We start from the raw sequence: 14,505 nt of genomic DNA, 5'->3' as shown, positions 1-14,505 counted from the left end.
GTTCGTAGAGCAGACCATGGCAGTGACCAACGGGGAAAAACGTAATACCGTCTTCCACGTCCATTAGCTGAGTGCGAATCTGGCAATAGAGAGGACCAAATTATCAGATGTCTGCGGTTTGCCCTCGCTACGACCACATTTGAAAGCCTAACAGAGATCACATTCGCTGGAACTTGCGCTGGAAACTCGGCCGCTATCTTTGTGGCAGAGAGTTGATTGATTATATGCTCTTGCACCCAAGAGAATGATACTGCTTCATAGTGTGTTTGATGAATATGTGGCAATAAGATGTGGTCATAGGAGGAGGATATACACAATGGCTGCTTTGCAGGATGTCATTCATTCTCGGAAGCCTTTCAAAAGTAAGATATGTCTGCTTGTTCGAGTAGCAGGAGGTTGTTTGGAGCTCAAGCCACCCAGAAACATGTAAAGAAGGAAAACGAAGAGAGGTACCATATCCTCGCGTTAAGGCAAAATCATTTCCGAATATCTGGCCGTGGCTACTATTCCTTTTCCATGTCTTTGTTGTCCTCTTCAAGCAGTCATCTTGATGGTATTGGGTGAAAGTGTTTGCAAGGCGGTGCACTGCAGTCCCTCTCAAACAGTGAACAGAAAAACAGGGAAAAGTGCAAAACACCCAACTGGCGAAATATACGCACATCATGCGTCAGATAATGATTAGCTTTTGTGCGTTAATGATGTCAAATGTATGCACTTATTCTTTTCGCGGTTTCTATTCTTTTGTTCACCACCTGCCTCTCCCACTCTCCCCTCACCAGTAAATGTATGCCAAGATAGATACCCTATAGCTTCTGAAAACCCACCGGCTAACCACTCCAAGGCAACGAGGCAAATGCGAACCACGTACGGTTAGCAATTTGGTACTACCTGGTCGCCTTATTTCATTGACCAAGACACATGTAAGGGTCTCGCGGGCAAGTATAAATATCTGCCCGATTCCCATCATTTCCTCTGGTTTTCTGTTCTATCCATCAGCCTCCTTAAGCCTTGAACGCTGAGCCAGTATGTGGCAGCATCAACTTCCTCGTCCCATCGGGCCCAGCTGTGGCATCTACTGTAACGACAATGGCATCAAATTCCTCCCCATCGTCTCTCTTGACGTACACACCTCTATCGTTGCGTCAAGCTCACGCACTGTCTTGAAACAAACCTTTGCGACCACCGGCCGCTCCCTGAAGAATGTGCGGTATGCCTTTCCTCTCTATGATGGCTCATCAGTCGTCGGATTTCAATGCACCATTGGGTCACGCATCATCAAGGGTGTCGTGAAAGAGCGCCACGAGGCCAAGCAGGCGTACGACACTGCAGTTGCACAGGGGAAGACGGCAGGCCTGCTCGAGCAGTCGCTGGAGGCCTCCGATGTCTTCATCACCTCTCTTGGCAACGTCCCTCGCCGCTGCCAGAGTATCGAGGTCGAGATCACGTATCTCGGAGAGCTAAAGCATGATGCTCAGGTGGATGGACTACGCTTCACCATACCCACCAGCTTAGCCCAGCGATATGGACAGCATTCCATCACCGGAAGCGACGCCGTTACCTTCCAGGGCGGAAAGCACATCAAGATCACGGTTGACGCCGATGTCTCTAGCGGTTCAGTCATCAAGAGCATTCAGTCGCCGTCGCATCCAATCTCTGTCAACATCGGCACTCTTTCCAAGGCCAGATCCGATCCGCCGTCCCTACAAAGAGCCCATGCCACTCTTGCCCAAGATACGGTCGTGCTGGGAAGTGACTTTGTCCTCCAGATTGTCGCCACCGGTCTCGGTGATCCCATCGCTGTCCTTGAAAATCACCCGACGATCCCGAACCAGAGGGCATTGATGACGACGCTCGTTCCTCGATTTAACCAGCCCATGGAGATGACCGAGATTGTCTTTATGTGTGACAGAAGCGGTAGCATGGCATACGGAAACAAGATGAGCAACGTCATTAATGCCCTGAACATCCTTCTTAAATCCTTACCCGTTGGCGTCAAGTTCAACATTTGCAGCTTTGGGTCGTACTATTCCTTCCTGTGGGAGCGGTCGATGACTTATGACCAGGAGACGTTGGACGCTGCCATGCAACACGTCGGCGGCTTCGGGGCTGATCTTGGTGGTACGCAAATGTACGACCCCTTCCATGAGATATTCCAGCGACGCTACAATGACCTGAACCTCGAGGTGTTTTTGCTCACCGACGGAGAAATCTGGGACCAGGAGAGGCTATTCAAACTCATCAATGCCCATGTTTCCGAAAGCAAAGGGGCTATACGAGTCTTCACATTGGGCGTGGGAAAAGACGCCAGCCATGCCTTGATTGAAGGCGTCGCACGAGCGGGCAACGGCTTTGCCCAGGCAGTAGCAGAAAATGAAAAGATGGACAAGATGTTGGTTCGGATGCTCAAGGGGGCGCTTACTCCCCATATCACGGATTATTCTCTCGAAGTCAAATATGGGGCCAGTGAGACCGGCCCAGACGAAGAGACCGACGACGACTTTGTCGTCATCGAAAGGGTCATGGATGCAATGACGTTGGACAACATCTCTTCCTCATCGGACTCAATAGCAGAGCCACCGCGGCCCATCTCGCTATTCGACCAGAGCGTCCAGGACACGGACATGGCAGTACCCACAGCTTCCAACTCTGTGAGCGTGAAGCTGCCCCCTGTGACTGTTCCAAGATATCTCCAAGCTCCATTCCAGATACCGCCCCTTTTCCCATTCAACCGCACGACTGTCTACGTCTTGCTTTCCGATGCAACGCCAGACCGCCAGCCGAGGAGCGTCATACTTAGGGGTTCCTCCATCCATGGTCCAGTAGAGCTTGAGATTCCCGTCAGGACTCTTACCGAGAAAGGCACTACCATTCACCAGCTGGCGGCACGAAAGGCTGTCCGCGAGCTCGAGGACGACCGTGGATGGATCTTCCATGTCAAGAGCCGAGATGGCAAGCTCCTGCAAGAGCAGTTTGAGGGCCGCTTTAGTGACATGGTGAAGCGGGAAGCAGTTCGCCTGGGGACTCAGTACCAAGTCAGCGGCAAGTGGTGCTCGTTTGTTGCCATCCAAGATGCTGGCAGAAACGACGCCGCCAGCACGAGCCAAGAGAATGCTGATGCAGAGGAAAGCGTGAATGACGATGCTGGCAGCAACGAGGACGTTTCAGTTGATGACTTCGTGCAGGAACCCTCTTCGTCTCGCTTGTCTGCCGGCGCTGCCGGCTACATTGCTACCTCGGTGAGGAAACGCAAGAAGATGTCCACTGAAGCTCTCCAGCCTCCACCTGCTCGGCAGACGCCCATTTCGCAAGGTGGTGCGCATATGAGGATGCAATTTGCAGCTCTTCCAGCTGGTAGCATGCACCAAGCTCGAGGTATCCCATCAAATGTTCCATGTGGTCAGCCACAGATGAGTCGTGCTATGGGGGGAATGCGGCAGCAACAGGCAGGAGCCCTCGCTTCAGTGCCTGAGATGAACAGGGATAATGACGCCCAGACGGCCCACCTTCGAGCAGCACTGGCTGCCCAGAGGGCTGCCGTGGCCCAACGAGTCGCGAGTGAGCAACTGCATCAGCAGCATCAGCAGCAGCAGGCATCAGCTTCGCTTCTCACGAACCGTCCCGTGGGCATGCAACAAGATTATCAAATGGTCTTAATGCTAATGAATCGGCAGCAGCAGCAGCAACAACAGCATCAGCAACAGCAGCAGGCATTTGCTTCGCTCCACCCGATGGGCATGGCTCCTAATCCTAGATCCGCCTTATACTTGAATCCCTGCGCCTCCCCCTTGCTGGTCCTGGCTACACTGCAGACCTTTGTTGGCAGCTGGCACTGGGACTCGAGGCTGGAAGCTGTTTTGGGAATCACGGCACAGCTTGCCGCAGATAGGGTTCAGCTTCCTGGTGATCAGAGTGCCCAGCAGACGGATGTGCTGGCAACGCTCTGTGCTGTGGTGTTTTTGAAGAAGAAGCTGGCATCCGAAAAGGACTCGTGGGAACTCCTCGTGCAAAAGGCAGAAGACTGGCTGCGGAATCAAACGGGGACGGATGTTGTCGAGTGGGAGAAGACCGTGAATGATAAGTTGTTTACGGAATAAGGCAAGTCGATGAAAGAGAAACCCGAGAGCACGAAGCTGTGTATTTCCTTATGTCGCCCAAAAATTTGCAAAGGGCTATGATATGGGGGATGATCGATAATTTGTTTGACCATCCAATACTGGGCTGGGGATTTTGTAATGCTCTCTCCAGAGATTGTACGTAATGAAAAGTAACGAACATTTCCATTTTGTAGCTGGAATACTGTCCCAAAGATATTCAACCCTTTCAATTCTGAATGGCAAGCTCCCTAATCTGGTAAGTTCCTGTGAAAAGGCATCTAGAAGCTGAAGATGCGTCAGTTCCGCCAGCGTGAGCGTTCTTATGGGAATGCTTTTGAACAGCCCAGGGGCGCTCTTGAGAATTTCGAGCCGTGTGCCTTGTCAGCCGGTCAAGAGTGTTGACAAATAGGCGTTTGCTTAAGACGGGGAAGACGACGCACACGAACGAGGAGCAGTACACGCTGACATAACGCTCAACTGTCGCCCTCCGCGGAAGCTCACAAGGCTGTGCGTTGGCGGCTGTTGTATCTGGATCTAGATATAGACGTCGCGGGTTATGCCATTGGTGGCCAAACGAGCAGAAGGTGTGTGGTGTCATGCAGCTTCCGGTACGAGATTCGACCCATGCCCGTCCCTCTTCGGAGAAGAGTGGGATGGTGGTGAAGGACGTGGCATTGCGCAGATGGGAGCCAGATGAGGTCAATTATTCTATCTGAGCGTCTAAAGACGAGTCAGAAAAAGAGTCGGGCGCATACAAGAAGGTCACTAGGATGTATTTAGCGAATTCAAAAAGGTGGATGTGCAAGAGGAGAACTGGCACTTCAAGGGCGCAGTGAGGTTGAAAATGAGACGCAAGAAAAGGAAATAGAATTGGGGTCTTACCGGTATTGTGCTGTGATAGCCGCTGAGCCAAGATGGCCTCCATTCGAGTGATGGAAATCGGGCTGGGAGATCTTGTAGTCTGGGCTTTTCGTCAAGATCAGCGAAGAGGGCCATGCTGGGCAACAGATCTACCCCAACTCCCTGCATGATTCGGGAATGCATAATCGCGAAGAGACGTAACGGGAATAATCTTACCTCTTACTGCTTTTCTTCCTCTTGGAGCTCGCCACTAATCGATGGTATTTGCAGGCTGGATCGCGATGTCTGCACCAATTGCATTGAGGAACTTCGGCATCGCATTGGATCTGTTACGGCCCCCAGTCAGTTCAAATCTTCAGTTAGTTCTCTCAGCTTCATGATTGAGTCTAATGGACTATCTGGACCTGCAGGTTCAGCGGTGGCTCCTACTTTTCTCCCCGAGCACGAATCACACGCCTTTGCACGGCGACCCCTGTTCGAGCTGCGAGGCGATGTGGTTGCCATTTAGTGCGAATCACCGCTAGACAGGGCTTCATTTTCCTACGGTGTATTAAAGACTGAGGTACAAGATGTAGGAGAAGAGTGAAGTAGTTTTTGAATTGGCAAGGGAGGGAAGACTGAAGATGAGGTAGTGAGAAGGTGCGGCATCTGGGGAAGTTGGAGATGATTCGCCGCTGAGTCAGCGGAATCGGATCTGCCCTGATTTGCCCCTGGCGAGAACCGCTGCAGTTACATCAGATCTCTTGGTCGACTGAGGAGAGAAAGAGGATGCAGATTATGCAGATTAACATCTTCGAGGGTGAATAGTTCCCAATGTTTTGACCTTTCTCTCAGGCAAGCAATCAGACGTATGTTTGTATCTTGGAAGTGTCTCCTTGCATGGCGAGTCTCACACGAAAACCCATGGGGAGCTCACTACTAGTCCTCCTTCGTTCTGCAAGACGCGCTTGGGAACAGAATGCAAATAGGCACCCTGACCATAAACTGAACAGAGAACTGCAACTGACGATTCGGCATTTGGTTCAGGTGTTCTGCTATCTTAAACGACGACTACGCTTCTCCCGTTCACCACCGAGAACTCCCATCTCCCGACTCAATCCTGGCCATGAGCTCGTCCTTGTGCTCCCGAACAAACTCGTCCCAAGGCTTCAACGACAGGTTGGGAATTCTAGGGGATTTTTTGGTCAGTATTATACGACAACTCCGCATGTCCAAGCAATTGAACGCTCACCTCTCTGGCTTGAACAGACTCATGGCTCGCATACACACTCCCAAAATACTCGTACATCAAAAGCTGTTCCGTCAAGTCCAAAGAGATCTCGGGTGTCAGGCCAGCTGCCTCCAACCCTCTCTGAAACTGTTCTGCGGTTGTTTTCATGTATACGAACGGAATCCCAAAGTCTAACAGTGTCCTTGTCAGTTCTCACGAGGCCTCACCGAACGATAACCTGCACCACCGAAACGTACCGCTCCCGAGCTTAGCTAACCTTTTGCCCTCCGATAGTCCCTGAGCCCAGAATGCGATGGTATTCTCAAACTAGGTCGACTTGTCCTCTACGGCAGCCCGAAATGAGCTTGTCAGTGTCGGCATTGGCGACGTTTGGCAGAATCGTGTCGGCTCGCACAAGAGTTCCAGAGATCTGTCTCCCATCAAAAACAATCAGTTTTACTCTATTTGCCGTATTGCCAATTTGAAATGGCCTACCTGACGGGGCAAATACCGCCTAGGATCAGTCAGACAGTTCTCGAAGTAGTTGGGAAAGAATCGTTGTCGTCTTTTCCACAGCTCGGGTTTCTGCGTCTTGATGTACTCCGTCACATCTGCCTTGCTCTTCCAGTGGTGTACACGGTACAGTATTCCCCGAGACAGCTCCATCGGATCGGGAACAGCGTTCCATACAAAGTTCTCCAGCGTGGGAATCCTGGCAGCGGCATCGGCCAAGGCCTTTCCTTTGAGCAACTTCCACGACTTTGGACCTTGAGGCCCAAAAGTCCGTCAGGGCGAAGATGATATTTGCCCCAGCAAAGACCTTTCCCAGAAACTCGTGGCCGGAGTCGAGGTCTGCGGTTTAAACGTCGACTTCTTTCGCGAAGAGAGCCAGGGCAGCCGGTCTGGAGACATCACGAGCGAGGCCTCTGACGCGATACTCGTTGGGATTCTTGAGAGATTTATCCACAACGGATCCTCCCTTTTCAATCAGGTTAGAGGCGGCGTTGCCAATGGAATATGGAGAATTGAAGTACAGACTTATAGGCCAGTGGCTCCGACGAGGACGATTGTTTGGGGAGACATGTTCTCAACTTACCTACTGCTTCTCGGTAATTGATGGATGAGGGTACTCCAATATGTTGATCCAAGAGAGTGTCATCTTGAGGTGGACAAGGCGGCATCCTTATATACTTCATCACTATCCCCGCTGGCACGTTATCGCTCCATCAATCATTTCAACCGATCAAGTCACCGGAGGAACACAACTTCGCTTTACCGAAGGCTCATTGTCCGGGCCACTTGATCCACTGTCTACGGACATGCCTTGCCCACCCCTACCTAGCCTCAAGGAAAGGGATTGAGAGAATGGGCTCAATCTTTGCATCTCGACCCCTGAATTACACCAACCTCTCCAAGCCTCGGCTGCAGCTTATAAGAGTTGCGTCTGCCTTACTAGGCCCAGAGCGGATGAATGACCGCGCGCGAGGGAAAGTAGTCTTCCTTCATGCTCGGTTTGGCTCTTTGAACTGTGCTGGACACCGTCATGTTTGGTCGGAGGAGATACTTGGCTACTAGAGACGCCCCAATGCTGGTCCAACGTCCACCGACCAAACAATGTCCGATATCGCGTAAGATGAAAGCGTGCATACCTCTGCTGGCACCAATAGTAGGGACGGCGGAATGAGTCATGTCGAATCAAATGTAAGCACCATGAATAGTAAAGGCACATACGTAATTAGAAATAACATCTTACCAACATCGTTTCCACATCATTCGAAGCCCATCCAGATATCCCAAACTTGCATCCTACCTTGCCTTCAATTTCACGACTACGAAGCGGCAAGGCTGATATGTCTTGACTCTTGGAGAAACTTGTCCGTCTCGACTTTGGAGCTGTCTCAGTTCCGACATTGACTGATGGTGCCGTGGTCTCTAGTGACGAATTGAAGTAACTGAAATCATGGAACACATTATTAAGATGAACGTGTCATGCAAACAGGATCTAGTGTTAGAGGCAATGCCCAGAGAAGTCATATGGATCAGTGTGATTAGCTCGTTGAGTGCATTGTTGAAACACAACATGACAGATAAAGAGAAAAAGACAGGGTCAATGACAATGACATATACATAGACCAAGACATCTAAGCAGTGTGCTCCAGATATGATGTTCCCAGCTTTCTTACGAAATTACAGAGGTTATTCACCAGTTTAATACAGCTATCCGAAGAGCAAGTCGTTGCGAGAGAATGATTGTCACGAGGGATACTGAGATTTGCGGAGAAGACAGGCGTCGATTAGAGATAAATTCTTTCTTGGACCCATCTAGCTCCTAGCGAGACGTAGAAGGCGGAATCGTAGACTGAGGCCTCAATAGACGGTAGAAAATGATCTGGCCAGCCGGCTGGAGACTCTTCGTAGCCTCCCGGCCAACTGGCCAACGTCTTTCAAAGGGTGTTGCTGGCTAGGCGGCGCCGCAACACGGTGAAGCGGACAGATGCGATAGCTGCAGGTGCCAAAGCAAACGCGAATACTTGATCTTTGATGAAGGCCCTCCTCCTTCATCTTCAGCTCCATTCGCTCTGTCCAGTCCCATCCATCCATTCCCACCCATCGCCCCCCTCTCCATCCATCTCCTCTACACCCGTCTCCCGACCCCCTCCCATGCTTCGGCATTGGTTGCTTTGCTGGAAGGGCGATGGTTTCTTTGTCAGCATCGAGCTGACTCCCCTCCTCTCCCCGTCCATCTTCTCCACACTGGCCGCTCACCTCCTCTGCAGGCTTGAGTATCTCAGCATCTAATGAGCCTCGGCGTCAATACGCCTCCTGCTACACCAGGTGTGTCCTCAATTACTCCATCTCTGCAAAAGGTCTCCCCTCCCTCCCAGTCTTCCATCTTTTCCATCTCCTCTCCATAACCCTCCGAAAAACTGGCTGATCTCAACAGATGGTAGGCCTCGGCGTCAATACACCTCCTGCCACACCAAATGCGTCATCAATCATGCAGGCTTGGCATATAGCCTTGCCGCTGCCCAGGGCTCCTAAGGTCGGCGATATGCGGGAAAAGGAGAAGGGCCCCCGGCCGGCCAGCTGAGGCCTCAATAGACCTCCCGCTAAACCGGTCGTCGATAGTCGTCAATCTGTACATGGGTTAGCATGATGCAATGAGTTCCTCCGATGGCATGAACTTACACTAAAAATCATCGTCGTACGTAAATTTCGTTGGCCCCCTCGTCAAGAGCTCCCGGCCGTCCTCGTTTCTCTTGTCAACTGCACCCTCAGCTTTCTTGTCTCTCTTGTCCATGGCATTATCTCGGCAATTGATTGGCCTCGGCGTCAATACACCTCCTGCCGCACCAGTTGCGTCCTCGATAGCAACAGGTGGCGGTACAGTTGTCGTGTCATCTCACAAAGGAAGTCCAGAATACTCGTGGCAGAGAGCAGCGGCAAGAGAGAAGACGACGATATTTTTGAGTACGTGAGAGATCTATTACTGCATCAGTATAGCCAAAAGATTGCCAGAGCATGACAAAGACAGACTTACCCGACAATGCCGATGTGCTGAAGCTTGAATAGACTCATCAGTACTATAGCCAGCAATAACTTCTGCGATTTGCTGCTTACGGAGAGGACACTATGGAACAAAAGTCTGGCAAGGACGCTACGTACCATCATTCTGAGAACCTCTCAACGCTCGACGACCAGACATTGCTTAGTGGTGCGAGTAACTCTGAGCAACTGAGGGCCTTTGGCAGATGCGCGCCTCTCGATATATCAGAATCGGCATGATCTTCTGCGGTATCGACGTGTCTAAGGTACAAGTTAGTGAACATCAAGTGTAGAGGCTTGAAGTATCGAATGAGCATGGGCATACCGTTTGCCTCAGGCGTCTGTAGATCTGGTGCAAGGCAGATGGCCTGCTATAAATAGGAGGGAGAAAGGATGGCAGCAGCAGCGGTGGAATCACTGTTCAACTCTGCTTGGAGACGTGGGCGGGTAGCTTTAGGTTGTGAGGATGAAGTGGCTATTGCTCTTGTTCAATGTGTTGATGGCCATGGCGCAAACAGGATTAGGGCTGATCAAGGCAAGAGAAGGATATGAAAGAAAAGTAGGAGGATAAAGCGATGAAAGATGTAGGAGGAAAGAAAAGAGGGAGATGATGGGAGGAAAGCAGCCGGCCTTGGAAGTAGTGCCAACTGTTTACGCTCACCTCCCTTGGACCCACGTGTTTGCCCTCGATGCGTCCAATGAGAGCTTCCGGCGCCGACGGTTGTCAGGAAGTAGCAGCTCTTTATTACTGAGATTAATGCCGATGACGCTTTCGAGTGGCCTTTGGAAGGTGAGAGAATGGTTGCACACGCGTGTTCTTGCTGGAGAAGGTTCTGCAGTGACGTGCTCCTCGGGGGATGCCTAGACTCCAGCGGTGTGCACATGTCGGTCGTTGCGTTGCTATTCCCTCGACATACTTCTATGACGCATCAAGCGTGAATATGTTGGGCATTTGTCCTGCCTCAATTCAGTTTCAGTTTCTGTTCACGTAGTTGCCGACTCTGAAGTAGGGAGGCAGGAAGACCAAAAGGATCCCATCATATCCGTACCCATTGTCAGTATATGAGTTCTATTATGTTATAAAAGGCAATTCATAATCCTCGTTGTAAATAGAGCGTCTTGGCGATGTCGGTTGGGAAGTAGAAGCCCAATCTCGGAGGAGAATACGGAAACATGATACCATTCACATCTAGCCTCCAATTTTCCATAATAGCGACAATCTCCAGCATATAATTACGAAGCCAAACAGTGTGTTACTATGATGGTAGACGGGAGAGCCAGTGTTTGAGCGTAGTTGTGATATTCTGTCCCCGAACTGCCTGCGAATGGCGAAAGTCGGCATAGTGAGAATCACAAGCCTTCCTTTTCTGCTGCAGTCTAATTGTATATCTCTAGCTGTCTATGTAATCTCGCTTTCTGTACACTCCCCAGACCAAAAAAATAGCTCAATCCGATCAGAAACACCAAAACAATACAAACATTGCAGGCTGTCATCGTGCCATGATCTCGAAAAGCAAGCAGGCAAAGCACAGCCACCAGATCACTCAACCCCACCTCTAGGCCCGAGCATCTCGAACCATCGCACACTGGACGTAGGTCCCCTCCAAGAACTTATCGCTCTGCACAACTCGAAACCCATACCTCTCGTAGATTGGCTGTCCCTTGGGAGACGCATCCAGGAAGCACTCCACCTTGTCCTCATCAGCCTTTTCCACCCCGTACTTGAGCATCAAGCTCGCCGCCCCTTTGCCTTGATACTGTGGCTTGACGGCCAGCATCTCGAGATACCAGTGCGGCCTCTCGCCCATGGCCTCGTGATGCATGTCGCCGAGCTTGCCAAAGAAGAAGGCCGAGAATTCCTGGTCGCCTTCGCTGGGCCATTGGTCAACGGGAGGGAGTGGCTCCGGAGAAGCCCCAGGAACGATCCATTTCGCAAAGCCAACAAATACTTGGGGGCTGGTGGTGTCGTCCCAGACAGAGAGGAAGTGATTGTTCTTGTCGCGGATCTCAGCGGAAAGAGACTGAGTCCAAAAGTCGTGGGCTGACTGCGTCCCTTTGGGAGCAAAACGCTGATGGATCGGATCTTGCGAGAAGGCCTCAAAGTATGTTTCCACCATCAGTGGCACGTCCTCGGGGCTGCTAGGTACCAGCTTGAGTGGCATTCTGTCGGTAGGTTCACGATCGAAGTCGGGGGTCGTGGCTGATGAAGCTGGGAGGGGCTCCGGTTGATTGTGAACTGGGGTTCTACACAAGTGGACAGCTTGTCAGCAAGTGCGGAATCGGATAGTCTATTCGACAGCATCTCCGCCCTCTCGCGCCTTGCCGCCGCATCAGTCCTATTCTGGCTGCAGCGTGAGAAAGCTCAAATGAAGAACGAGGCAACATGCCGGAAGCCGGTCATGAAGACGGCTTCAAAACCCAGAGACCGAGGGAGAGCATCCATTTCTGTGGCCGCCAATGAACATAGAAACTGACGGCGATGGGCGCTTGTTTTTCTGTGTTGTTTTGGGAGGAGACTAAAACGAGAGATGGCTTGGGAACAGAAATTCAACTGCAGACATCTCCTCACCTGTCAGACGAAAATGTCTCTCTACCGCGATGGCTTCTTTAAGTGTTTTAACTCCGAGTTGTGAGACCTATGGCCTGCCGATAGGCAAAGTGTAGACAGAAACATTTTAATTGCGCAGAGCTACCATTATCGTGAATTACAAACACGACCCATCCTCGGCGATAGAGTAGGCCAGCCGCTACCCGTCCGCAGTCAAAATGATGAATGAGGCCTCGTGGATTACATCAGGGACCTCCCGCCGACAATACATCCCAGCACAGAACATCAAGCAATGAAATCTTCGTCAGAAGAGCAAGCACTTTCTTGCTAGTGTAACCCCATGTTTCTTCGGCTATTGGCTGGGGACTCTTGTAGCCCCCCGGCCGACATGCCAACGTTCGAGCAAAGGTCTGATCCAGCGCCAGGTCATGAAAGATTCGCCGATCTCACGCCGTGGAAGTCCCAGATATCCTGGGGAGCTTCCCTGGTCCCAAGGACATGAGAAGGGATTCGTAGCTTGGACGTCGTGGAAGTCCCAAATGTCTTTTTGGGCGTCGCTCGTTCCAAACGGCGAGCTTCGCCGCGCGGTCGACGCAGTTTGCGTAAGACTTTACCGTGCACAAAGGCCGGTGGTAGCCTCTAGCTGGCTAGCTGGGGCCTCAAAAGACCCCCCGCTCGCCAGCCGTCGGTAATATCCTCGCTCGGTCATGTGTAGTGAATGGGAGGAGACAACAACCCGATAGGCCTCGACCTCAATAGATCTTCTGCCGTATCGGTCGTTGAGCGTAGGGAGAGCAGGTACCAGCGGTAGTAAGAGTGGGAGTGATGCGGTTTGACGAAGTCCAGAGAGCGAGAGAGTTCCGGTGAGGGAGGTTGGAGTATGTCTTGGTGAGTCTGGACACTGTTGATCGACGGTGACATTGGCTGACGGAGACCTCCGATGAAGTTTGCGTTGAGGCTCATTGATGTTGGAGTCTGGCGCCATAAATGCGCTTGTCGGATCCTCCGATGCGTGCGATTTTGGCCGACTTGGTCAAAGCACCGTTCGTCGTCCATGGCATCAAAGAAATCCAGGCAAGCTAAAGCCAGAGATAACTGGTCTCTAGTTTGAAGAGTCAGATACAAGACAATATCATATGTTGAAACGTGGAGGATGAAGATGGTAGAAAACTCACTGAGCATGCGAATGGCTGAAAAGAGGGTGGATAAGAGTCGCCGACCAGTGCCGGAGAAGCATCGAACCAGAGGAAACTAAAAAAAGGATCTCAGACACCGTTCGCAACATCAAAGACTCAAGGCAAGTCGAAGTCTAGTGATGGAGACGGTTGCTATTACAAAGAGTCAGGTACATGAAGCAAGAATATTCAGATTAAAAGAACAGAGAGGATGTTTGAAGACTCACTGGGACGGGGCGTTCCTCGTAGAGAAGTAGGAGAGCTGCTGACTATTGACGTAGAAGCACGCATCGGGCGAGAGGAACAGGATAGAAGACCTCTGCGGATGCCAGCAAGAGAGAGCATCTCAGGCAAAATGAAACAACAGAGTGCATCTGTCGACGGGGCAGAAGAAGACATCTGAAGAAGTGCGAGAAGAGAATTGACGAGATGAGAAGAAGAGGAGGGGAGGAAGGGAGAGAGGCGGAGAGAGACGTAAGGCAGATGAGCAGAGGTAATGCGTCCTCTCTCTAACCAGACCTGCCTGACCGCTCTCTGATCTCCCTGGTAGCTGCTCGGAGAGCAGGCACACTTCCCTCGCGATCAGAGGAACGCGTCATACTCCAGTGAATGGAGGAGAGGCTGCCCCAGGCATCCGCGCTCGTATTCTTATTGCCCGCTCACTCATTCGACGGCTGTTCGCTGCTTGATACCTAAGGTACCTAGTGCCTGCCTACCTTATCTTCTGCCGATCTATGTGAGCAAGTTTCTCGACGTCAAGGTCGGTAAAAGGGCTGGGCATTGGGGGAAGGTGAGGTGGTTCTGCTGGAGCTTGCATCATCTGGCACGGTTCGTCGGTGAGGAGTTCCATTTTTGAAGGTGCAGCTTGGGGATTTTGAGTGCCATTATTTCTCTCTGTGTATTACTGTATTATAGTGGGCGTAGGGAGTGTGATGGTGTAGTGGTGCGTGAGTGGCATCGTGACAGACGGCTTGCAATTTGCGGGACGAGGTGGGTGGTATAGGGACTTGATGCATGTGGACAGCAGGGGCCATTTTTTTGATCATTGATGGAATCAGACTCATTCTCTCT

General features: G+C 51.3%; 3 protein-coding genes across 3 annotated transcripts; 1 reads left to right on the top strand and 2 right to left on the bottom strand.

Annotated features, from left to right (window-relative positions):
* Positions 1–1,025: 1,025 nt before the first annotated feature.
* BBK36DRAFT_1173527 (hypothetical protein) lies at positions 1,026–4,094 on the top strand (the record flags this gene model as incomplete). The annotated part of the gene is made up of 2 exons (XM_024895868.1): positions 1,026–3,158; positions 3,294–4,094. 2 exons carry the CDS (start codon positions 1,026–1,028, stop codon positions 4,092–4,094), a joined length of 2,934 nt encoding a protein of 977 aa, XP_024753529.1.
* Positions 4,095–6,020: 1,926 nt separating this feature from the next.
* Positions 6,021–7,248, bottom strand: BBK36DRAFT_1173523 (hypothetical protein; the record flags this gene model as incomplete). Its single annotated transcript, XM_024895867.1, has 7 exons — positions 6,021–6,101; positions 6,187–6,356; positions 6,514–6,595; positions 6,661–6,877; positions 6,933–6,997; positions 7,031–7,144; positions 7,225–7,248. The coding sequence occupies 7 exons, from the start codon at positions 7,246–7,248 to the stop codon at positions 6,021–6,023; spliced, it is 753 nt and encodes a 250-aa protein (XP_024753528.1).
* Positions 7,249–11,267: 4,019 nt separating this feature from the next.
* On the bottom strand, positions 11,268–11,894 carry BBK36DRAFT_1173521 (acyl-CoA N-acyltransferase; the record flags this gene model as incomplete). The annotated part of the gene is made up of 1 exon (XM_024895866.1): positions 11,268–11,894. Exon 1 carries the CDS (start codon positions 11,871–11,873, stop codon positions 11,268–11,270), a length of 606 nt encoding a protein of 201 aa, XP_024753527.1. The 5' UTR covers positions 11,874–11,894.
* Between the last annotated feature and the right edge of the window lie 2,611 nt (positions 11,895–14,505).

This window comes from Trichoderma citrinoviride (genome assembly GCF_003025115.1).
Source record: "Trichoderma citrinoviride strain TUCIM 6016 unplaced genomic scaffold BBK36scaffold_1, whole genome shotgun sequence".
NCBI lineage: Eukaryota > Fungi > Ascomycota > Sordariomycetes > Hypocreales > Hypocreaceae > Trichoderma > Trichoderma citrinoviride.
The sequence above is the reverse complement of the archived record's forward strand: the minus strand, read 5'-3'. Positions and strand labels throughout refer to the sequence as shown.